Raw genomic sequence first — 26117 nt, forward strand, 5'->3', positions numbered from 1 at the left:
TAAAAGCAGATACTGTGATAAAATCAGATCAAATAACTTATTGTAAGTGAACAGTAATTTAATTTTTATTTATTTGAAGCATTATATCCCTGTTATTACAACACATTTTGTGTCTGTAAGCCACTGATTACTAGAAAGTGGGAGAGAACAGCAGGGGAAAAGATAATTTTTTATCTTCTTCTCCACTTTTCCCTATTAATCATGGTGCAAGACAGGATACTGGGTTACATGGAGCACATGTTTGGCCCAGAATGGCCACTCCTATAATGTACAGTTTTATGAAGTGATAGATTCTAGAATGAGAGTTCCAGTGTGCTTTTCTGTAATAACTGGGGGCTTTGACATGCTTTTTCACTTACAGTAATAATTCCAAGGCGGAAAATAGAACAAATGAAAACGAGAAATACAGAAAGCTGAGTTTGCATGAAAAATGACTAAGATTAATTTCATTTTGGGACTTAAAATCAAGTCCTGTCTATATTGCAGAAAAGACTTGCTTAATTTTCATACCTGAGGTTTATTAACAACCTAAATTCCTAACTCAGACAAAGCAAACTGTGTTTTTTGCTTAGCTCATCAAAGTGAGCACAAGGAGTGGAGGGGAACTCTTACAACTTGTGTATATTTTATTGTTTTTTACGCACAACGGGTAATAGGTGAGTGTGTCTAAGCCAGAGAAGGCAGAAAATAGTAATTAACACCAACTATGGCATATTGACACCATCAGTCTTAAAATTCCAGGACCTCTATTCGAAGCCATATGTCAGAAAAAGGAAATTGATGGAAATTAAAATTTCTCACAGATGGTTATCTGTGGCTGTACAGTAACATAAAAATTACAGATAAAATCTATCTATATCCCCTAGAGAGGGAGGTCTCTATGTTATCAGGAGAGAGTTCAACCTGCTTGAAGCCTCTCCTCTGCTGGGCCAGTTGTCCTTGGCTGTGTTACCTGAGTTTGTCACCTAGAGTTTTTGGTGGCATTTATTGATGGCAAAGGCACAGACAAGTGTTTCTGTGGAATGGCTGTGCTGCAGACACAGGCAGGAGAGTAAAGCATCAGGCACAAGGCTATGTGAATTATCATGGTAGAGAAATACAGTGCTGAGAGAGGAAAAAAACTCCATAAAATGCAGGGCCACACTTTGAATCTCTCCTATCACTGATAAAATTTAATATCAAGTAGCAACCAGTGAGAATCCTCTGCCTGTGACTCAAGAGCTGAGCTCATCATAGTCATGACCTGGCCATCCCTGCCTACCAAAACTCAGCCATAGGCAAAGCTTGCACAAGCTGATCTCCAGACCCTCTTGGTCATGTTGGGCAACAAAAATGCTTCAAAGTGCTTTGGATCAAGACTTGCAGATCAGGTTTCTCAGAGGGTTTTTTGTTTTGGCACCCACTTTCCAACAAAATAAGTGAGCCCCCATTGATATTCCTAAGCAATCACATAAGAGGTATCCCTGTGTTGTAAGACTCCTGAAGGACCCGTGCAAACAGGACAGTGAAATTCAGAGCAGGCTCTAGGGGAGCAGGTTGCTCTTTGCAGGTCAGCTCTGAGCTGAGATGAACACACAATGCCTAACCAAGCAGGACCCTGACCTCCAGGCCAGTCTGACCAGAAGCAATTTGACTTCCAAAAGGCATTAGCACCAAAAAAAACCACCTCTCTAATCTCAGGTTAAATCTGCGTGAGCATGAGGAGAAGCACTTCCCTTTCAGAGGCATCCAGTTAAGGCACTGAGCTGCTGCTCAGTAGAAATAAGTTCAGTTTCCAGATGAGAAAGATCACCCCTAACATGCAGCTTATGCTTTCTGCACGTCAAATCCACATTGTTAATCTTGGTCATCTTTTCTCCCATTTGTGGTGTCTGAATTTTAAATCAACTGTGAGGTCTTTGAGTGAGAGCCTGGCCCTTACTTGATGCACAAGAAATGGTCCTGCCCCCATTTCACCTTCTGATAATTCAATGTTTGTGTTTGTTGCCAGCTAGAAGGCTTTTTTTTTTTAACTTCATGAGAAAAGGAAGGTAGGATTTTAGCAGAATCTTATTGCAAAGTGTGTATTTCTTCTTTCTCTTTCCTTCTGCCCTCACCCCCTCAACAAATCCCCAAGGTCAACACAGCAGGAAAGGCCCAATTTTCAGCACCTGTGGCCTTGTTTGTCTCTATATTTCTATAGGTGAATGGGCACTGGGGACACAGAAAGGAAGTGAATTCAAAGGATTGGTTTTAAAAACTCAGCATGGTAATCAGCAGGCACTCAGGTGAAATGGCTTTAAAACCCTGTTAAAACAGACCCAGAGTGAAACAGGGTGTGTAGCCACAGTGCATGCAGCTTGGGATTTTTTTTTTTTTTTAATATAAAAATGTGGCATTGTTAAAAACCAGCCTGTAGTCAAGTAGCTTGTTATTCAGGACACAAACCCCTATACCTCCAATCTCATACACAGAGCAGAAGAATTATGTTTGGTTTAATCTCCTTTTTCATCCCATGAAGATTTAATGCTGACAAAAGATATTAGACTAGTAGAAAATGGGGCACTTTTAATTTTTTTTTTTTTTTTTTTAATAGGATGGACTCAGGCACTATGAGCTCCCCCACCAGCACCTAAAACCTGCACTCTGCCCCCAAGTAGCTCCTCCCTGCAGTCCAGATTTGGGAACCTGGATTAGCCTGGTGGAGCCTCTAACTGCTTGGAGTCATGCTTTTCCCTAAGGGCAGATGTTCCCTCTCCAGTGCAATGTTCCATAACTGTGTAATACAATTTATTGGTTTTTTGTTGTTGTTTGTTTGTTTGTTTTTGGTTTTGGTTTTTTTTTCCCCAAAGATGCTGCTTTGTGTGTAATTATCCCACATTTGGACAGATTTGTTTTCAGAGTTTTTATTAAATACCTAAGGGGAGAGACTTGTAAAGCTGATATACTGCAATAATTTATGGGTATTTCAGTTCACTGATGCACTGTGAAAAGAGCAGATCTCAAGTAGTCATAGCCCCCTGAAGGTTTGGGTAAAAAAGACCATTAAACATGATAAACACCTTTTGGAAAAAGCCAAACTGTTTGCCTTCATTTGAGTTTACCACTGGGATATTTCCGGCTCTGTTGTTTATCTAGGTCCCTCCTGTTGTATAGTTGTTGAATAGTTGTAGTATCCACCCATCTGAGTACATCTCCCTGCTTACATACCATTGCTGCAGAGGCACAGATTCAGACCCTGGAGCACTTGTGGGGTTGAATTTATTTGCACTTTCTTATTTGGGAAAAATTAAGCCTGAAATAGAAATGGGCCTCTCTGAATTTTTTTCCTGGTGCTGCACTCCTGAGTGAAGCTCCAGCAAGAATGTGCTCTGGCTGTTCTCTTGTTTTCCCAGGGGTGTGGAGGGAACCTTTACTATTGAACTACTCCTTTCAAAGGGTACTGAGGCTTTAGGCATTGGTAGAGGAGAAAGAATTCAAAATGAGAAAACCAAAAGCAACTCATTAAAGAAAAGATCAGGTCCAAACTTTAATATAAAGTATTGGCAAGGGTTCCAAATAAGTGTTCAGTTGGGTTGCAAGGAGATAAGGACAAGTATGAGTTGGATGCATGAATAATTTGATTGCTTTTTGACCAAAATGCCATTTATGGTCTAGGCTCAGTTCCTCAATAGTTTGGCTGAACACACGCATTCACACTTGTATATGTGTACCTAATCTCAAATACAAATACTCAACCATGGATATGTTTGTTCAACCCTCTGTTGACTCTGGTGATCAATTTTGAAGTCTAAAAGCTGGTTAACAGCACTGTAAATAGTTCAGAGGCAGCTGTTTATTTGCTCATGATATTTGTAGAGCATTTTTATAAAAATAGACACGCAGAATTACCTTGTGTTTCTTCCTTGATAGCACAGATAGATAGCACTTACCTGAACTGGTGTTCAGCAGGAACTAGCCTGACTGCTCTGGTTGGTTATCCAAACATTCTGCTCAGATCAGGAAGGCCCTGTGACCTGTGTCCTGGCTGAGGCTCTTCCCCACCTTTTGACAAATTGCTTCACCTGAAGAGATGAAGCAATGGTCAGTTGGTCAGCACCTCAGTTTGCCTCAGTCTGTAGATTGAGGATGGCTCTAGGTTGTGAGCTAGGCATGAGTGGTAACTTGCCAAACATATGCCTGCAAACATATTCATAGCTTGGGGGATGTGGTCAGATGTCCACTTTAGGAGCAGGAGAATGAGTCATCCAACTGACCTGCAAAAATGAGATATAACCCCACAAAGCAGCTAACAGAGATCTCTATTTCTATATTGTCCACTCTTTTTAGTGAGGGGGAACCTGATTCAGTAGGCCTCCATTAAGTCTGAGGTGGACCAAAAAGTAGCCTGTTTGACCTTTTTCTCCCTCCTTCTCCAAGACCACTTGTTCTTAGTCACCAAGACAGACAAATCCTCACTCCATCCTTGCCCAGATTTCTCTGCAGCACAGTAAGCTCTAGCAACACAGAACACCTGTATTATCTCCCGAACTTCAACAACAGCCAATGCAAACAGCTGGATGCCAGAAAAGACAAAATCTCTCACAGCCTGACATGCTGCGTTGCCTCTGCAGCAAATAATTACTGGTGGGTCAGCAGAAACAGCATCCAGAGTAGGTCAGATCTGCTGTGGAAGGTGCCTGAGATGACTTCTGAGTTTCTGTGGTTTATTGTTGTTATTTATGGCTTTGATTAATACTTGGGGTAAATTTGGTGTAGAGCCCATAGTGTGAGTGTTATGTCGCTGTGTTCCCAAAGCATTCTGAGCCAGCCTCCCCACTGGGGTTTGCAGGCACTCACTATTCCAGTTAGGAGTTAAGGGAAATGTAGGAGCCACTTCAGTCCTTGCTGATAAGCAGCTGCCAGTGGAGTGAATCTCCATAGCTGGGTAGCAGCACAGCAGCAATAATCAGTATCTGGAAAAAGGACATTGGGGTCCTTCTTCCACCCGCTGAAAAGAGAAAGTGCTGTTCTCCGGGCTGGCATTATTATGCATGTTCATTGATATGGAGGACAGGGATTTGTTTTATCACCATGAAAGAGTTGTGTCCATAAACAGAAAACGAAAGAGAGCTATTAAAATCTAACCTCATCTTTTTTAGTCAAGATTTTTAAAGCCATCTCCAGTTCCTGGAGTAATTAATATCGAATTTGTAGTTCAAGGCTATTGGTCCAACACTAAATAAGTTAGTCTGGAAGAAAATAGCAGAGTGAACTCGCTCCCACTAAAATAATTTTGCATTTTTTCTGTTGTGTAAGTAGAACCAGAGGAGATCTAGCTTAAAAGTATACCTGGGCTTAAATGCACCCTTACAACAAGATTTCACTTCTAAAATTAATAGCTTTATAATAGTACAGTTTGATGATAGACTATTGCTTGTTTTGGGGTTCTGAGGGTTGGATTGATGGAGTTTTTTACAATGCCGTTTTCAATTTTTGAAAATAATTAGGAAGGAGAAAGACCTAATCTGTTTAGAGTTTAATCTGATTAATACCATACCGATGCTGCAGTATCTTTAGACTGTGACTGAGAGGCCAGTCGAGAAACTCAAGTGCTAAAAGTGCTGATTGCAGTAGGTGGCAGCATCCCCTCTGTGTCACTCCCAAACCAGCCCCGACGTGCTGCTCTGGGGATGGGGAGCTGTAAAAAAATCCCAGTTTGCCGTGGCTGCTGAAGACCCCCAGTTCCACCTGCCAGCAGTGGTGGCTGCTGGTTCCTACACCTGATCCCAGGACAGAAAGGAGCCTTCCCTCTCTCTCTCTTCCGCTGCATGAGGTGCTTTTGCTTGGCAGGTTAGGTTTGTTTGGGAGGGGACTCCTGAGATTCTGCCCTCCAAGTATCACACGTTTTTGTGGCGCTATTTTAGCAGCTCTGTCCCAGCCCAGAAAGCTTCCAAAGAATGGGTCAAGTACCTGCCTCACAGGCCCAACCATCCTTCATCTCTGCCTTGCAAAAGGCATTGCTTAATTGACTGCAGTGAGAATCACAGTTGTTTACAAGCCAATTCAAGAAAAACTCATTCTCAGTATGAAAAAAAAAATAATACTCTTTTAGAGATATGCAGTCTGGTAGTCACAAAGCTCTACAACACTGTATAAATACCTGCCATCCATCCTCAAAAAAATACACTCAAATTGCCCACTCATGGGCAATTGCAGTTCACTCCCTTCTCATGGCTGTTAGGCAATATAAATATATGGAATCGTTTTTTAGGACAGCTGTAGAAGTCATCCCTCCCCTCCCTTTTCTTTTCCTTAAATAGTGTATTTATTTTGGTTGGCTAATCTTTTCTCTTTCTTTGGAGATAACAAACAAGCACAACTGTACAGCAGGGTTTTAGAGGACTCCTGTGTTCACTGAGCATGTTTGAAAGGAGAAACCCCCAAGTCATATTTCAATACAATATGTCTGCAGATCTAAAGCATCTTTTGTGGCATCCAGTGGTAATCATGCCAGCCACAAGCAGCACTTGGACCAGGTATGTTGCGTTGCTTGTAATGAAATTGGAGGGGAAGGATACTGTTTAGGAAGTACCTGGAGAGTTTCTCAGTCAGGGAATTTCCAGCTGAAGAGATCCAGCCTGGTTTTAAACCTGGCTAGGTCCTGGGCTTGGATCTAGTTCCATAGGCTTTAACTGAAATCACTCTTCCTTTTTATTCCCTGTAATTTGTCTGGAATGCAAGTTTAATGCTAATTTTGTATGTTGGGGCAGCATCAGAAAGCAGTAGTTAGGAGTCAACAGCATCAAAGGAAACTTTCCTTAAATCCCATGTCCCTTTGCCAAGCACTGTTAGGGCCATCTTCTGTCCTTAATATTCTGTCTATGAACATTCCTATGTATTCACTACATAAGGCTAAGAATAGTTCAGCCATTTAAGGGCCTGAGTTTACAGACAGGGACTGTATGGATTGCTGTAATTGATTGAGTAATGGATTGCTGGGCTAGATCACTGCTAAAACATTCTAGCAGTCCATGTTTATTAATAATAAGGTAATAAAGCAACACTACCTGATTTCAACTTTCTTACCTTAGCAAAATATTAGCTCTTTGTCAAGGTGAGCTTGGTTTTCTATGCACAAGGAAACAGAGGTGTGTGTAATTACCAGCTTTCTGTTAGGCTTGGTGATGATACTTAACCATGATGTCAAATATTTGTGTATTTTCTTAACCTAGTTTGTCAATCCATGTCCAGTCAATGGATGAACAGCCCTCCCATCTTGTGATTCCATGGATCTACACACCTGGCAGAGTAACACTGAAGACTGATTTGGTATCTTAAAGGATACATGAATATGTTACTAGAGGCTTGGGTTTACAAATGAATTTACAAATTTCCTTTAGAGATTTGGGCTCTTTCTGATGAATTTATTTCTTGTGTTACTGGATTTTTATGTGATTTGATTTTGTACTGTATGTTCATCCATTGACTGGACATGGATTGACAAACACCAGGACCCCCAGGTCCTTCCCCACAGAGCTGCTGTCCAGCAGATCAGCTGCCAGCATCTCCAGGGGCATGGATGGGAGTCCTTGGGGACTCTGCCTGCACTGCCACCAGGGAGCTTCAGTCTTATTTTTCAGTAGCTGACAGACTATTGCCAATATCCTAATGGTGGTGGTGATGCCCAAACTTCTTTTTTCATTCCTCCTTTGCTGTTATGAAGCCTAAACTGCTCCAGAAATGTGGATGAAAATGAACACACTTATAGGAGGCAGGATGAGGGGAAAGGGAAGGGGAATTACTCTGCTTTCTACAAAGTTTTCTGGTATTGAAGTGTGCAGAGTTCATTTTGGAAACATTTCTCAGCATCCAGAAGAGCTTTTTCTTATGTTTATTTTCAATGAAACAGATTCTTGTACTGACACTGATTCAGGAATACAGATACTGAAAGTATGGAGTATTTTGTAACTTTGCAGCCTGGTTATCTGTATTTTCCCAGAGAAGTACCATTTTCATAACTGAGTATAGATTTAGGAACCGAAGTACCACAGAACAGTGGTTTCCAGCTTGTGATCTGCAGCTCCATGGATGACTTAGCCACAGAAGCTAGTGGTGAGTAGCAAGTACTTAGTCAGAAGACTTAAATGTTTTACACAGAAGTCCACACCCATACAAAGAAAAAATAGTGGTCCTTATTACTGGCAAATTTGAAAACCTTGATCCAAAGAAAGATACAGAAATAGAAGAGAAGGCACTCAAAATCAAATGGCTTTCAGGAGGCTCTGTGGTGAGGAGACCATGGGTGTGTCTTTGGGCAGCCTGACCCACAACACTCGAAGCAGCTGTAAATGAGTAAGGCCAAAGAGCGGATGCTTTCTAAGGAACAGCCACATGGACAGTTGCAGCAGCTCAGTGGTGCTGCTAAAAAAGACATTTCCTTGGACAGGGCTTTGCCATGACTAAATTGCTTCTGGTGCAAATGGAAAATAACTCCAGGCTTGCCATGTAGAGTTCACTCCAAAGGGAAGCTGGAATAAACTGCTGAAAATGAAATTTATACAGAGTCCAGATGAGGTAAATGTATGGAAAGGAAGGGCACACCAGGGTGAAAGGATTTTTCAGGACTCCCAGCACAGGTAAGGAGCAGAATAGGAAGGAGAGAGCAGAGCAAAATAAAATTTTGCATTAAAATGTATTAGTGGACAGCACCTGATAGGTTCCCCCCACCCCAAAGCTGTACTTTGAGCTACATGTCAAGCCTATTTGTTACATAAAATGAGTCAAGAAAAGGATACAAGATGTTTTCCTCGACATTATATACTAAAGCCTACTTCAGAAAAAAAAGCCTTAAAACAAACTTATAGAACTATTTTAATGGCTTGGTATTAGTAAATTATTCCTATTATGTCATGAAAGAATAAAAAAGATGACAAATCAAAACCCAGACTGTAAAAAACAACTCCCTAAAAAAAATTGAAAAATGTAATATCCTGCAATTTCTTTTGAAGTCAGCACATTTTTAAGTTTTCATTTGGGTGAGAACAGAGTTTTTCATATGACAAGTGATCCAGTTAAATTTTTCCAGCAGACTGTGCTGTTTGTTGTAGAGTATTTCCACAGTGAGGAGTCTCCCTGTTCCTTTCCCAGTGCAGAGAGGAAAGCAGAAACCCTCTGGGTATCTGTCCTTGGCAGAGCTCAAACCGGGTTAGCCAGGAGCACCTGCCACAGGCTCTTCAGGCTGTAAGTGACAATAGGGACCCTCCTGCATCCTCTCTGGACTGAAAATAAAGCAAATCATGCAGTAAGATTCTTCAAGTTATGCAGTTGGGAGGCTGGGATGTTCTCTTAATTAAACTAACAGCCGCAGCGCACTCAAAGTGAGAAGAAATAGTCCTGCAGTGCTCCCATGATCTGTGTTTGGTCCAGCAGGCAGCACTATGGTAGAGTGTTTGTGTGTGTGTGTGTGTAAATATACATATAAAAGGGGAAAAAATATTTTAAAAAGGCATTTGAGCTGAACTCCCATGAGCATTTTTCTCCAGTATTGCCTTTCCTGAGAAGAGTCTGTGGTGTCTCACCTTCCTTAAGGTGTGAAATGAGTTCCCTGAGAACAGAGAGCTTGTTCCCAGATTTCTGGTCATCCAGAGTTTACATGTAAAGGAGATTCTGAACATTTCTTTCTTTGCCATGATGGGAATGAGACCTAAAGAGAGGTTGCATGGTCTGATGGAAGTCTCTAGAGGAGGCTGGGAGCTCACAGTAGCTGAGCAGCTTAGCGATGAGGGCTTGTCTAGGAAGCAGCTGCCCACTGAGTATGAAACCTGCAGGGCTGGGAGGCCAGCCTGGGGACAAGTGCCCAGAAATGTGAAACGTGCGGTGGCTGCTTGGTGGCACCAAGCTGTGGCGTGGGGGGCTTTGTGTTTGTGTCCCTAGCAATGTTCTCATTCTCTGGTTTCTCCCAGTCAGTCCCACCACAAGCCCCTCGCCGCCATCTCTTTCACCCACCTTTCACCCCGTGGGTGAGGGAGCCCTGGGGGTGTGTCTGTGGGGGCACAGGGCAGATTTGTGAGAGGTGACAGCTCCTGTGCCAGGTGCTGTAAGGGGGTGCCCTGGCGGGGGGCTGTTTACAACGTGATACCTCAGCAGCTGCTGCAGCGCTGGCCCTGAGCTGTCAGTGACTGCGGTTTTATGGCACTTTCATCGCCATCTGTCACTCCTTTAATGGCATGGCCTGCGTGTCCTGCCACCTTCCCCTGCCACCCTGTGCCCCCCCAGTGCACACACACATTGGGGAGCTCAGCCATATGGCACCAAGTCATCCTCAACTTCTGGGTCCATCCTGGGGGACTGTGGGGACAGGAGCTTGGCAGGGTGGCCCAGGTAACCCATTACTTTGGAGTAGAAACCCAAATATTACCGTGCTGACGTAGGAACTGTGGTCTGTCCCTGTTGTCATCCTCGTGGATGTGTCTGACATCCTAATGTGGGCTGTTGGGCAGCAGTAGATGTTTGGCTTAGTCTCCTGCAGGAAAAAGTAGCCTAAAGGTTGATCTTTGTTTATGTTTTATGATAAGCAGAGAAAGAATAAAACACACACGCACACATTTTTATAGAAAAGCATTTGTTTATATTTACATAGACACACCCCAAGGCTTAATGTCAGGCCTTTGCCAAGGAACATATGTTATTTTAGCTTGACACATTTTGTTTGCAAGATTCAGGATGTTCTTTTCATTCATCCAGAACAAGAGAAAACTCCAAGTGAGCTGCAGCACTCACAATCCCCATGGCTGTCTTCCATCACCAGGCTGTGTCTGTGCTGCGAGCACACATGGTTTGAAGTCAAAGCCTGCCCCAGCCTCAGAGAAACACCCCCAGAAAGTAATGAGATCTGGTTTGCCATGCCTTAACTTCCAACCTGGAGGAGCTTTAATGCCTGTGAGCTTGATGCTGTGCATTACACTGTTATCTGCATTACCTGGGGGGGTTTGAGAGAGAGTTTGTGGCTGAGAGTAAACTTCACTGTAGCAATCCTTTTTTTTCCCTCTTATGTGTTCCTGTGATTGGCCATTTGATTATAGTGAATCCCCAAAGGCTCATGGATTAAAAACAAAGGCTGGTTTGTAAGTGAACTTGCTGTTGATGGATTAAGGCAGTGTGCCGGCTGTAACCAGATCCACAATACAAGTTCATTCATTTGGAGAGCAGCTCTTGACTCGCATTACACCCTCCCTGCCTGCTCCTCACCATCCAGCCAGTGAAACTTTACACCTCCACGATTTTATCACAGCCGCAGCTCACCAACAATGTGTGTCATGCTGTGAAAAATAAAACTATAAATCAAAGTCCTACATATGGTGCAGTGGTAACCCTCCCAAAGACCCTGCTTCGGAGGGAGGCCATCCCTAAAAAGATTTGTTTGTGTGCGTGTGGTGCGTGTACACATATGACAAGCAGAGGCTGCCACAACAGAGATCTCCTATTTGCCAAGCTGACATTTCACAGAACGAGCCAAAAGAGTTCATTTTGGAGCACAGAGCAGTGTTTGTGATATCAATACCAACAGATGCCTTTTAGATTTTCACTCTAAAGCCAAAAACATTTGGAGATGATACGTTTTTATATCATTAGTGGGGAGGCAAAGACAAGCATGCCCATATTTCTGTGACACGCAGAAAGGGAACTTTCACCCCTGGTTTTCTTTTATCTCCCTCGCTCTCTCTGGCTCACGTGCCAATCTGAGCATTCCCAATCCTTGGAGAGTGTGATCTTTAAGAGCTGTCATTACACTTCTCAAGTTTGACAGAAGATAAGAAAGTGAACAACTGGTTTTAATCATGACAGATTCCAAGTCCTGGAAATCTTTCCAGAAGCTACTCCCAAGACCTGACATTTTCTGAAGCCCCTTCTCCTTTGGGCACATGTGTGCATACTCACACAGTCCAGGGAGCCTCACCTCTGGAGCTTTTTCTTGCCAAACACTGTCCCTGGTAGACAGGAATACCAAACCACAATGTACTCTTGCAAATTATGCATGAGCAACTGTTTCTTCTGTGGAAAAGAGCCAGGACCAGGAATGCAACAGCCCAGCTATGTGAAACCCCAAAGAAAAGCAGTCAAGACAAAACTGCCATGCAAATGGCAGTTCTGCCTGAGGAAGAAAGCCCTTTCCAAGGCCCATTTCTAGTCACTGTTCCTGATGATTTATACAAGTCTCACCTGCTTCTCTTGCCTGTAGTTAGGTAGTGTCAAAAACAAATATGCTGTTCCTGGTTTTACTCCTGGAGTTAATTTGTAATAATATGTATAATACCCTCTGCATATTTCAAAGGGGAAGCCAAGGCACAGCAAGACCAGTTGACTTAATAAACTGGAGCTCCGTGGCAGAATGAGTTGCCAAACATGCTTTGATTTTTTTTTCTGCTGCAAGAGTTTGACTCTAGACGAGGCTAAAGTACAACGTGATACTTGCTCTTCCCCCTGAGGAGACGATTTACACCAGCTATGGCTTTAGACGTGCAAGAGAAAATAGAAAAATCCAAGGAGGCTTTTAAGTACTGTAGAACTTTCAGGTTTTCCCCAGTGCTAACCCAGTCCCCTCTACTGTTACATGCCAGTTCTGCCCTGGCAAAAATAAGGCAGATCATGGACTACCTGCACAATTATCCCACAGCCATAGCTGACACTAAGGCTTTGTTGCTTTAATTGTCTGAAACTTTACAACAAATTCCTTTCTAAGATTCTAACAGACATGAAAAAAAGACACATACAAGGTCTGAAGAACAACTTATGAATTAGTTTTAATGGACAGCCAGGTCCTGTGTTTTATTGCCTTTTCTTTACAAGAATAGATATTTTTGTATTAACTGCTGTTGATGTTTGTCAACAATTAAGCAGTTAATTGTCTTTCTGTGGTAGATCCTTTCTCTGGTTTCGTCATCCATAAATTTGACAGGTTGACTGTTAGAAAATTAATTTCCTTTTTTTAATTATAAAAGCAAAAGCTTTTTGGTTTTATTTTTATCATTAGGCTTTTCCATTAAAAAAAAAAAAAATTCTCACTCTATTACAAGGTCTGTGGAACATTTTTAGGAAGATACAGGTGTGCTGAGACAGGATCATAAACCAGTTTCTTCTATTGCCACATGGCATATTTCAGTGGTATTGAAGGTACACTTGTGCTTTCTCCATGAGAGAAAAAAAAACCCTAATGGAGTAAAGACATTGGGAGTGAAATATGTTCTCTATATCTGCCTTGATAGCACAAGGACTGGAACAGTTTTATGGAGGAGAGAGGGGAATCTCCATTCTCTGTGTTTTGAGCTTACTTTTAGCTTACTTGAATCAAACAAGATTTTATTGCTTGGCTTAGCATTTTTTATGAGCAGCTTCAAGAATTCACCATGGAGCCAGTTTGAACATTACAGCAATCTGCAGTAATTGGGCTTGTCTCCACGTAGAAAGTAACTGTAACCATGGGTCACACGGTCAGAGGAAAAGCAAGGGGGTGAGGAGAGCAGAATGCACCTTTGGAGTGTTTGAAAATGAATGGACAAACTTTCAGGCACCAGCACCTTATAGCTGTCAAATTCAGACTGAGGAAAAGCAAGATCTGGAGTTGTCTGCCTGCAAGGAATTATTAATCAGTCACAGCCTCACTGGGGTTCCAGTTGTGCCTGTGTGTGCAGCAGGATGTAGGAATCACCTTCACACATAGCATCCTTGTTGGCAATTCCAGAAGCAGGACCCAGCAGGGAGTGACTACAGACCAACCAAAGAGTCCCTGGAGTCAGGGGCAGACTTTCCTGAGGCTGGTGACTTCTGGATGCTGTCCTTGGCAGAGATGGCATGAATAACTGTGGACAAATGCTGCCTGTATGTCTCAGCTCCTGTCCTGGGGATGAGCAGAGGCGAGGTGACAATTGAATGTTGTTCAGCAGAGCCAAGCTCAGTGCTGACAGAGACACGCTGGCGACAAGAAGTACCTGACGTGGCCAGTGCCTTTGGCAGCTGTGCTGTCACCACGATGCCCCACCAGGGAGTACTCCACAGCACTGGCTCACACCAACCCACGGACACAGCTGCAAAGACAGAGATAATTTTAGGTTTCAAATAGTTGTGTTTTCTGTAGTTCAAGTCTTGTGTTTGAAAAGGCTTGGAGTTGTTGATAGATGTGCTGGTGTGAGTAAAGGCACAGCTGGCAGCTGCTTCAGATAAAAACCCTGCATGAAATTGTGCCATTTATATTAACTCTTGTTTATGGATTGGAAGCACAGGGATAATCGTGGTTTTCTATGAAATCACACAATCAATATCTTGGGCATGCCAGTGTTTATGAGAATTCTGCTGACGTGGGGGAGCTGAAGGGTTCTAAATCACCATACCTGGCATTGAATTCCTTGAAATTAGGGATCAGGGATGTTTGTGCAATATGTGGTTGATATGCCCGTCAAGAAACTTGGTATTCCCAGGAAAACTGATTTAGATTAGTCACTGTTTTCAACCCTGCCTAGGGAATACACAACAATTTAGCTCCTCATAGTTCTTGAAATTATCTCATTCTGTTTATCTTTCCCGTGTTTGTTAATTTTTGAGCATTAATTAGCTCCAGACATATTTATTTTCCTTCCATGAGTTCTATCACAGATCTAAAATTAAAGTTATCAGTATTTATTTATTGCCTAGATTCAGTTAATTGTTGATTGAGACTAACACCCATTGTAATGCATTTTAAAAATGTGGTTTTGGCTAGAATAGTTTGGAAGACCTTTCTTTTCTGTGTTTATAATTGTGTTCGCTCTGCTTTTTGCAGAAAGAAGGCTGTCAAAACTTTAAAAAAACCAATCATATTCTGATGAGTGGTATATCTGCTCTTTATTCCTTCCATTTACAGCTGCAGGAAGCCTTACACTTCAGGACATTCTTGATTTTGGAGTCCTTTCCATTGTTCAAACAACTTGAGATTACCTCTGATACTTCCACCTTAAAAGGCTTTTGTCTTGGTTTCACTGGGGCTAGGACTCCATCAGGGTCCTGTTCCTTGGCCCAATTCCTGGATCAGGTACTGAGGGAATACAAGAGAAAACAACCAGCCCAGCTGGAGAATTGACCACTCCTCTTCTTAGATCCTGTTTAGACTCCAGCAAAGATAGTTGAGCTGCCCTTTCCTTTCAGATGAAGGAAAATAAAGACAATTTCCTACTTAGTCACAGAGGAGAGATAGTGGCATGAGCTGAAATTGTTACTTTTAGTCTCTGCTGCCTCTCTATTCCTGTACTATATTTTCCCTGTCTTGACTACCTTGGTATGATATTTAACAGAAACTCTGAGCTTATGCTTAGCCATCCTCCCCCTGTCCAGAAGAGGAGTGCAACCCAGCTGATTCTGCTGCCATATTGAAATATATGTTATGTATACATAAAAATATATCATATCTGTGATTATATATATGTGTTACTAGCACTTTCCAGAACAAACAATTAGCTCAAACTTTAACATTACGTCTTTTTCAAACTCCTAGCTCTTGATATTACACATTCTAAACAAACTTTCACATTTAAAAACATCCAGATCTTGGAAAATGAACAGTTAAGTGGTCCTATGAGTTTCTCTCTTGCCAGGCAAGCCTCCTTGACTTTGCCATTATTTTTATTCAAGTTGCGGCTGCTGTGCAGTGCCTTAATGTTGTTTATAAATGTACAGGCACACAAGTACCTACAGCAATGAAATTAAGAGCCATAATATTTTTCATTCTGTTATATATATATATATATATATATATATATATGTATATATATATGTATATGGGGGATTTGGTTGCCATGGAGACAACAGTTTGTAGTGCCATTTCAGATGCCTCCGGACACCTCAGGCTATTTTCCAGAAGGGCACATGCCTTCAATACAGCCTGGGTCACGCCTACAAGGGTGAGGGACCTCAGACACCAAGGGAGTCCAGAGTGTCTCTATGCAGAGATTTTTAAACATCGCCATCATTGTATTTGTCTACGAAAAGTGGTTTTGCTTCTAGCAGGTGAAAATTTTATGAGTGTTTTGATGGAACGTAGTAATTGTCATACACAAAGGAACCTTGCAAAATAGGCTGGTGGATTGTAACAAATCTGTGAAATCAAGCTTTCATCATCCTATTAGCAGTTTTCTATGAGCTCTGGAATCAAAATGTTCCCAGTATGTATCCATTCCTACTCCACCCCACTCAGCACATGCTTAAATATTTTTCTGAAATCCCAGGCTTCCCAACCTTCCCCTGCAGAAACAGAGGTGATGATTGTAAACAGATAAGCTTCCCAAACTCAGGGGAGAAGACAGTGGAAGAATCTACACGCAGAGGTATTTGTGTAAGATTGATTCCCTCACTTCATCTGAAGATGACACAGAAAATTACTACAAGTTTTCATTTTTAAAAATATTTTAAAGTAAATGAGGTGGGAACAAATTAAGTAGGAAAGTATATAGAATGCAGATATGAAGAAAATACTGCAAGCAGAAAGCTATCAGACACTAAATTGCATAGCCAGTTATCCAAGGGTAGCTGAAGCAATGATGTGAAAGCAATAAATGATCCTTTCCCAGCTAACAAATCAGTCTGCAATGGGTTCTTATCTACACAAAAAAAAAGCAGGATTGTGCCAGCAGCTGGGTTAATGGACCAATGCCAAATATCAGCTAACTGGAGGTATCTTGACTTGTAAAATGTCGTCAGTGCAGGTTCCTGGTGCTGGTTGTCCCTGCTCCAGGGTGTTGTGGCCATGGTGAGCTGATCCCTTGTGGGTCAGTCTGGCTGCCACAGCGGTTCACTGAGCTTCAGCAAACTGTGGAAGAAGTTTTTTCCTCTCATGGACAAGGCTCACACTGCATGTCCTGCTCTGGGTTGTGCACACAAGAAAGGCAGTGCTGGAGCTGCTCGTAAGCCCAGCTTGGCTTCCCTGCTCTGAGATTGTCCCACACAAGGGCAGCTCCCACATTTCAGTCTCTTCCAGGTTGTCAAAAGCTCCAGTAACCAGCCAAGGGGCTGCAGGTGGCCCACGCAGGGAAGACCTTCATCATCTTCACTGATGTGTGATGTTGTTGTTTGTTTGACCCTCATCCTCCTCCTGAAAGACAAGAGCAGCCACCAAATTCAATCTTTAGAATCAAGTGTGGGCAAGATTTTGCAATTATTCCCCTTAGGGATGAAATCATATTGGCAAATCACTGTCTATGACTCTTTGTTATTTGTGTAAGATGGAAAAAAATCCAGTTGTTGGATTAATCCTTCTCACACCTTTCATGACCCTGAGGTCTGTTGCAATGCTCCTGTGATTGCACAAGTTCTAATTACATAGGTGCTGGTGATATTCATTTGATTGAAAATGCATTTGGGGGGTGGGGTGGTGATCTGAGCACAGAGTAGTGCTGTGACAAGGGCATTAATTTAATTAAGAATTCGATTTTGGACTCACCTTTTAACTCTGCTGCAGAACTTTTGCATGACATTGAGCAAGTCACCCAGCCAGGTTCTTCTCTGTAAAATGGGGATAATGAAAACCTCCTTTTACTCCACAGGAAGTATAAATGCTTTTACTGTTGAGAACCCTTTCAAATTCTTCTGGTGAAAGCCAGGTACTATTACAAGGATGCTCATGCTGATGTCTCTTGTATTTGTTTGCTAGACTGTCTACTAAGGTTACAGAAACATTTCCAGACTTCTGGCTAGTTTCAAACTACATTAAAAAAAAAAAAAAATAGGTGCATGGACAAAGCACATGAGCCACAGAACCACTTTCTTTCTCTCCAGTTCAGAATTCCTAATATTTCGAGTAAGGATTCTGAAGCAATCAGCCTCCTTGGATAATCTGTTTGTGTTCAGCTCCACTCCTTCCCTTCCCCCCACCAACTGGGAAAAAAAAACCTGAATACAAATTCTTAAGCTTAAATATTTCTTTAGCTTTCTCCAGCTCTCTGTGACCTGTTTGAGCCCTGTGTTGACCCCGGCCCATGTGGGGTCATGATCCATAGCTGGGAAACACTGACCTAAATCCAAGATGTTGGTGGGGCTGCCTCTCAGAGGTGACTTGATGGCTTTCTGTGGGTGTGGAGCAGCCTTGCAGAGGATGCTCTCAGCTGCCAATCATGAGATATTCTGTTTCATCCACATCAGGGAGTTTGTCCCATGGAGTTTAAAGAGGAACAAAGCCCACACAGCACAAAAATAAGGTTTCTGCATAAGCTCTCGGTCTGCTCTAACTGTCTTGGGGACCTCAAGATATATTCTTCTTTATTTCATTTTTCTCCTGAAATGACTCAGATTCTAAGTTGGGAGAATGTTTTTATCATGGAAGTCACTTGGCATTGATTAAACATAACACCCCAGAAAAAAGAATAAAAAAGAGAGATGTCAGAAAAAGATCCAAATGAAAAGAGAAAGTAACTTTTTCAGAAGGGCTGCGTGTATTTTGAATGTCCTCTGAGAAAAATATCTGCAGAGCTGACAGTAGCAGGGGTAGATTGAGTCTAGAAGAGCAGAATGGCAGCTGGGAAAATGAGGGGTGGATGGTGGTGAAGAAGGAAAGCATTGGAGAGTACATAAAAGAAGAACCAAATGGAGCAGAGGCATTGAAAAACATTGCAAACATTCATAATCATGAAAGAGAGAAGGGACACAGGAAAGAAATCTTTGAGAATATGTGGCTGAAGGCAGAAAGAGGTGCTGGCAGTTCTGCTGAGGAGCAGGTGAGTCGCTGTGGTGCAGAGCCGACACAGCTCCCTTTCCTGGCCACCTGCTGGTCCCAGGACTCCGTATGCTAAACTGGAAGCGATGGATCTGCTGAGCACACGTGGGCCACGTTATGTTCCTCATTGTCAAATTAGGATTTATCGGTGCAGGTGGGGACTCAGAACCTGGCAGGAGGGGGTGTCTCTCAAATAGACAATGTATTATCTGTTACCTGGGAAGTCATTTCTTCTCCTTGGAACAGGCAAGAAATTCTGAGGTCTGTTGGTATCAAAATCAAAGAAATTATCTCCTCACAAATCTCCCTTGGTGTGTTACTTCTTGTGGCTCCTTGGCTGCCTTGTCCTCACAGCTGGAAGTTCAAAATCCTCACTCTTTGGCCCAGTGGTACCAAGGACAGGGCTGTGCCAGCAGTTCCCTGAAGTCCATTGGGTTGTTAGCATGGGTTCTTCACTTGGCTTTGCAGAAGTTCCTTGGCAGAACATTGTCGGTGCTCTTGCTTCCTGGCAATGGGTTTTTGCATCTAAGGATGACTTCTCTGAGGTGCCTTGGCTGATCTGGGCTTTCTGCCCTCCTACAGGAAACCCTTGTGCTTCTCACCCTTTTCTTCCCTGGCCTATAACTTCCTCCATGGTTATTTTGTGCCAGGCTGTTTTCCATTCACTAAACATCTGCCTGTTGAAGAGACTTTTGGAGGAGTTATCTTAAATTTTAGTCAACTTCCTTAACAAACCTATTGTTTAGTCACAGTTGGATTGCTAACTCTTAAACCTTCCATTGTCTTGGGGCCCCATCAGGAAAATGCAAACGCCCATTTTCATTGCTTTCTTTCTTATACTAGCCCAAGTGCATGAGTTTTCACCAAATAACCACTTCAAATACTGTGATTTTATCCATTTTGTACAAAAGAATATGTTCTCAGGAATATAGTTGGTCACAGAGGGTGTCCTGAGAGGAAAAAAAAATGTGTTTCAGTCATGCTTTATTTTGAAAAACAGTGATGTGTGCTTGCTATTTTTACCTTTGAAAATTGGTAGCACTAAAAAAGATCTGAATTTCTGAGTAAAAGAGACACTTTTTCCTTGTCACACTTTCTTGGTTCTGACATCACCTGACAGGGAAACTAATATGTGCCTACTTTATTAAAATACCTAGAGAGAGAAACAAGATGCCTTTGGTTAGCAAACTTTATAGTGTGAAGATAAAGGTCAGGAACTTAGCAAGGGCCATGAAGGTTGCAGGGAGTGTTCAAATGATCTCTGCCTGTTCCGTGGGATTAAGCATCACCATTTGATCCTTTTAATGTCACAGACTGAATTTCACATCTTCATTGTACAGAGGACACAAATCCAAAAGTGGCCCTAAACAGAAGCAAAGGCACTTGTGCTTCCACGAGGTTACAATTTCAGGAATCACACACTCCTTGCCTGGTTGAAACAGGTTGAAAAGTTTCTGAAGTGCCTCTCTACAATTGTTCCCAATTGGCATGGTGAGGAATCAATTTTAGCTGTTTCTCCAGAGAATTTTAAGACCCACTAGGTAGTTAATAACTTTGATTAAAATATATCTTTTTGCAGCCTTGGTTTTCTGCCTATTTCCACTATTTTCTTTGAAAAAGTCATTTTCATCATTTGCCTGCTCTTGTAAATCCATGCACAAGGATGGATGTAACAGGAAGAAAACTGGAGAAAATGTAATTTGAAAGAAAAATAAAGCCTAAACAGTCTTCAGGATTACCAGGATTTGCGTACATATTAACATGTTGAAATATTCCATCCGGAAGGAAATTAAAAAATTAAATTCATATATGTTTGCATTATGAGAGTGTCAAATAGAGGGAATTCAGTAAGAAACCCAATACCCTTTGTTAGGTGAGGGTATTTGGTAAGTCATGTTTTATAGCTGAATGTGCATTAGACAAGCCATAACTGTTTTGTCAGATTTTGACTGAATGCCAGTATTTTTTATTACATATATGACATTTTAATCAACTTCATCTTTGACTGAAGGCCTACTGGAGAAGCAGTTTCCATCTGACCTGTCCCTGTTTCTTAACAGGGAGCAAAAAAGGAAGAATGAAATGATCTAGAAGCAAATTGCTGGGTTAGACAAAGTGGGGTGAAACATAATGAAATAATCAAATTGGGTGTTGGAGGAAATAAAACCATTTCTCATGTCACTGATTGGGCTCCTTCTGATGCACTGTGACTTTCATGCACTGTGCAGTAAGGAAATGGCTTCATCAATGTCCCCTCAGTGCTGCAAAACACACGATAGAATGGTCTGCTCAAGATTCATTAAGTCCTCTGAAAAAGTGAGGGTTTATTCAAATGCTTCAGCTCTGCCTCATTCCCCTCGTTAGCACTCAGAGAATGGCAATGAGCTGAGAAAGAGCAGAGCTCCTTTTGCAAGCACCCTGATTTACAGATCCCCTGTGCAGGGACACTATCTTTGGAACATTCATTACAGATGTCAGAATCCCAAGTCTTTAATCACTGTGGTGTTAATTAATACCCTATTTGTTACTGTCACTGGCTGAACACTGGGTGTGCAAAATTCCACATGTGAAAGGGCTCAGCGTAATCAGGTAATACCTCAGTGAGGTGCTGCTCAGCTGGAATGTCAAGGGGTGCCAAGAAAAGCATTGCAAGCACAAAAAAGAAAAGAAAAGAAAGAAAAAAAAAAAAAAAAAAAAAAAAAAAGGAAGAAAAAGGAAGGTGGGAGGGTGAGATTGTGAGTAAGGTTTCCTTTAGACCTGGCCAATAAGGGGCTACTTCTGCAGTCAAAAGTGCTCAGGCTCTTTCCTTGGAGCTGCACTGGTTCTGTCTGTCCTGGGCTGTGCTTTTCCTCTGAAGGACCAGCTGCTGCACAAGTGTCGTGTATGCTGCTGGCTACACAAAGACCTGCTGTGGAATCAATAAGAAGCATCCCAAAAGCATGCAGGGAGAAGAAATGTCTTCCAAGCAGATGACAGCCAGCTTGCAGGCTGAAAAACAGTTTCAACTTCTGATGCTCCAAATGGAAGGGTGCGCTGGAATATTAAATATTCCGGCAATTCCTTCTCTTCTAGCAGCCTTCCAGTATCCAAATGGGACCAGGTGAAATGCCCCAAACTGAAGGAGAGTAGGTTAGCATGAGAAATTGGGGAGAAATTCTCCACTGTGAAGGTGGTGAGGCCGTGGCACAGAGGGTGTGTGGAGGGAGGAGCTGAGGGCCCTGCCAGAGCCCAAGGAGGGAGGGGAATGCCCCTTCCCAGAGCAATGTGCAGCAGGAACCTAAGCTGAGTGCTCAAATTCATCCCCCAAAGCAGCCATTTCTTGCCTTTGAGAGAGCAGAGGGTGAAGCCGGGCCCACAGGGAACTGCCAGAATTGGTGCAGACAAGAGGAAGAATTAATTCTATTTCATCCCAACAACGGTCTTCCATTCTGGTGGTTCTGATTTCTGGATGGATTAGTGTAAAAAGCAAGATTGATTCCAGTGAAAAGCTAAGGTTATACAGCAGTATTTTTAACAGGACCATAGCTTCATATCTCTGGTAATGATGGTCACCACTTCACCACACTACTTATCCTCAAGAGGAATGCAATCTTTTTACATGACTTCTATCATATATGAATGGTAAGCCAGTGAATCTTTCAGATGCATCCAGGGACCTGGTCTGTGCTATGGAAAGCCTTATATTGCACTTTTAGAATCAAGCAATCTTGTTACTGGAATAACACATTTACCCAAGGCTTGACCCATTTCTACTGACAAGTTCTTATGAAAAGAAAATTTTAAAAAAGCGAAAAGGAATTTTTCTCTCTGTACATGTTTGAATGTCCACATGTAGCTCCATGATATCAAGGTATCAACTCTCTCTTCTATGCTTTATTGTTGATGACTGGTTGAGAAAAGGAATGAGACAGTCTACACTGGCTTGATAGAGGAATTGAATTTTGTTGAAAATATTTAACTGTATTTTCCAAATCCTTTACTGTGACCTCCAGATGGAGAAACTGCATAAATTAAATTAATCTGCAGTGTAAACAAGTTATGTGGTGGTCAATTTAGTAATACCAACCCTGGCTTTGGCACCCTCATTTTGTGAGACTTGAGCAATTAAATTTGGCTTTTGATAGCTTTCAAAGCTGTAAAGGGGTCAAAAAATTTAAAATTGCTATAGTCATGATATGGTTGGGAATTTTCAGACAGTAAGAATGGCTGTGCACAAAATATACCTGAATAATATAACTTTCTTTTGCATTATAATAATTAGACATAAGTAAACTGCATCTAAAAACTTACATTGCTTATGCTGCTTCAGCCTCATCTTATCCATGCAGTATTTATTCCTTTCATTTTGTTGCTTTTTCATTTTTTAAAAGCTGATTTTTAAAAAAAAGATAAGTGACAAGCTGTGGTTTAGACACTGGTGGGCAGAGTCCAATGCATGTTTATGAAAAGACGTTAAAGACAAGATGACAAAGAAAGTGAGAATGGGGTCAGGTGAAGGGGCCCCAGAAAAAAAAAAAAATCAGAATAGAGACCCTGGTCTGAAGGAAAAGAAGAAAGAATGGGCAAAGGTCTGCAGACAAGAGGAGCAAGAAATAAATCAGGCGGAGAAGATGGAAGCTCAGGCAGAGGGGAGAAATAATAAGTGGATGTCTTTCTTTTTCTTTTCAGTTACCATCAGCATCTGTTACTGATAATTTCTGTGTTTTTGAAGAAGAGCTGGTATAGTGAGTGAGCCAGCCCACCAACATAGCCAGCAAAGGAAAAAAAAGAGAACAGGTTCGAAGAAAAGGAAATGCAGGGGGTTTATATCTGATGGTAAACACTTTCATCCTTCCCTGCTGTTTGAATAATGCATCCTAATTTGACATGACTATACTGGTCACCAAGTTCATGCTAAGGTTATATAATCACAATCTGATCGTTTTTCTTAAGTGTTCCTCAGCACAGAATCCTTTTATGTGGATAAAGGAAAGCAGCTATTCTTTTTCTTGTGATTTTTGGCTTGGGTTGATAGAAGTGTCAGCCAAGAATAAAAATACCTTTATAATCTTTAGCCTTTTTCCCTCCAACACTTGTGAGTTGTACTATTATTTCTCCATTGTCCTTCTGTCAGCTGACAGAGAACCTGGTGTTTATGCCTCTGTTGGTTTAATAATACATGGCTTTTGTTCAAGTTTATTGAAGGGTGCTCCAGAAGATGAGTGTGGTCTTCAGATTGTGCCTGGCCATATGTGAATTACTTTGGCGTTTTTATTTCTTCCCTCTCAGAGGCACGAAGCTGGACTTAGCCCCATTTCATTGCTCCACCTGTGTCACCTGAATTCCATGACTGACAAGATCTGAATTTTCAGGGGCTGTGCAAAATGCCTCAGCTTCAGAGATTGCTTTTGTGACAAAGATAGGGGCACCACCTGCCACTTACCCTTCCTTTTCCAGCTCTGAAGTTATCTCTGTGGGAAAAGCTATAGTGGATTGTATTTCTGTGTAGAGTAACTCTCTCTCAATATTGTATTACTTTTTTCTATTTTTTTTTAATATAATGTGGCCACTGCCACTTTATATTAACTCATTTCCTCCTTGCCAGTCCTTTTTTCCTATAAATGAAGTAAGGTGCAGTCACCATGTTTCAAAATGCACTTGCAATCTCATTTTAGGATTTAAGTGTGCCTGGCTCTGCATTTGTTGTGAGGCTTGAAAGGTGAGTGATGCTGCAGCAAAGAGCCTTGTCGGTGTCACCCTCTTTAGCAATGGAATTGCACTGGCAGGAGAGCCGAGTTCTTCTGGACTATATGTAATTTAGGCACTCTCTACTCTGTTGTTTCATAAAAAGCCAACACTTTTCATCTCCTAGAGGAGATGTGTTTCATACACAGAATTTTGTGGTGAAATGCTGGTTGTAATTTGGGTGCTACTCATAGGAATGATTAGACACCTGTTTGCATAAGTCCATCCAAAGAGCACAACAAGACTTACATGAATGTTACGTAGGAGATTAAGAGCTTTCAGAAGAATTACTGTTACCTGACTGTTGTTTTGCAAAAGAAATAGGTGTATGTTCAGTACTCATGGCTGTATAGCTGTTGTTATAAAAATACAGGATCAGCTTTGTTTTGCTGGGTATTACACAAGCATTGTATTTAAATGTTTGTTGCAGAGACAACCATTGATTTTCACTGTGGTCTTGCTTGGTAGAGAGCTTTTGGATTTCAGATTTTGCAACCAGCAGCAACACAATGAATAGGTTCTCCTTGTCTGATAGTAGTGTTACTCTCTGCACTCATTTCCTTTCCTATGAAACAGGGAAAATGGGTGCCCTGCATGGAGGGTCACTGTGCTCCTGCCTGGGGTGGGAATAAAAAACCTGTCCAATACGGGCAGGTTTGCACTTCTGCTGAGCAGGGGGCTTTTCACATGCTGCAAAGCCAACATTGGCTGGACTTTGTGTGATGTACAGCCTCGTGCAGCACCCACGTACAGAACCCATTGTGTCCAGAAAAGTGGCTTTGTTTTGTGGCCAGAGAGGGAAAAGGGTGAATCCTGGAAAACTGGGATAACAACACTCATAAAGTGTTTAGAGGGTTTGAGGGTTTGAGTTTATCTTTTGCAGATAAACTCAAGAATGTTTTGGAGAATTCCGACTCTAGGTCAATATATTATTAAAACAAAACAAAACACTCATCAGGAAATGAACAATTTTATATTTAATGCTGGCTTTGGATGCTATGCAGCAAATAAAGGCACTGAGCAATTTGTGTAATAGGAATTGTAAATAGATTTCCCTGTGCTGAGCCCCACAGAACTTTTGCACTAAATCTGGCACTTCCAATCTTTTGAATGTCTGACTTTGCGTCCATAAGCTTTTCAGGATTTGTTTACAGTGTAATAGATGTTTAAAACTAATGACCAGTGAGATTAGCCTGGTAGAGTAGGGGAAAAAAAGGTGGTTGGGATTAATGTGCTGTGTTATTTTTGAAAGATTTGGGATATATGGTAATTTATTTATAACTGCATATAGTATAAGATGACCAAAATTTTTCAACCTTCATAAGAATTAGAACAAGAGAGTAGCCTAAAGTAAAAGTTTGGTTAAGTCTTTTACAATATTTTAATTTCTAGCATCTAAAGTGCCTGAGCCTTTATGATGCCTGTTTTCTTTTTAATGTGTGGTCTGGGACAAGACTGGAAGGGAAAGTCATGCTGTCTGTGAAGCTGAGAATGGCTACTTAGCATCCAAATATGTAATTAGGGAGGTTTTCATGCCTTTTTAATAAGTTGTAGTCATTAGTAAATTGCCAGTCTTATACCCCTCAAATGATTCAGAGTCTTTAAACTTGACTGGACTGGCCCAATTCCATTAAGAGCAGATGCTTTTTTGTCTAATTTTATTCTTTGCCTTTTGTTAGGGGCTTCAGCTGCAAGGAGAAAA

At 41.7% G+C, this 26117-nt stretch overlaps 1 protein-coding gene across 7 annotated transcripts in view; it reads left to right on the forward strand.

The window, feature by feature from the left end:
* Positions 1-26117, forward strand: part of LOC115493495 (potassium voltage-gated channel subfamily KQT member 1-like) — a 315875-nt gene that overhangs the window by 159604 nt on the left and 130154 nt on the right. For 5 of the 7 annotated variants that reach the window (XM_072923925.1, XM_072923924.1, XM_072923926.1 and 2 more), the window contains one exon: positions 2576-6133. The exons of the other annotated variants lie outside the window; for them this stretch is intronic. In XM_072923925.1, the coding sequence (XP_072780026.1) occupies positions 2576-2719 (144 nt within the window). In that variant the 3' untranslated portion in view covers positions 2720-6133. Of the gene's footprint in view, positions 1-2575; positions 6134-26117 lie in introns of those variants that run through there. 7 annotated transcript variants of the gene reach the window in all.

Source organism: Taeniopygia guttata, chromosome 1A (assembly GCF_048771995.1).
Source record: "Taeniopygia guttata chromosome 1A, bTaeGut7.mat, whole genome shotgun sequence".
Lineage (NCBI taxonomy): Eukaryota > Metazoa > Chordata > Aves > Passeriformes > Estrildidae > Taeniopygia > Taeniopygia guttata.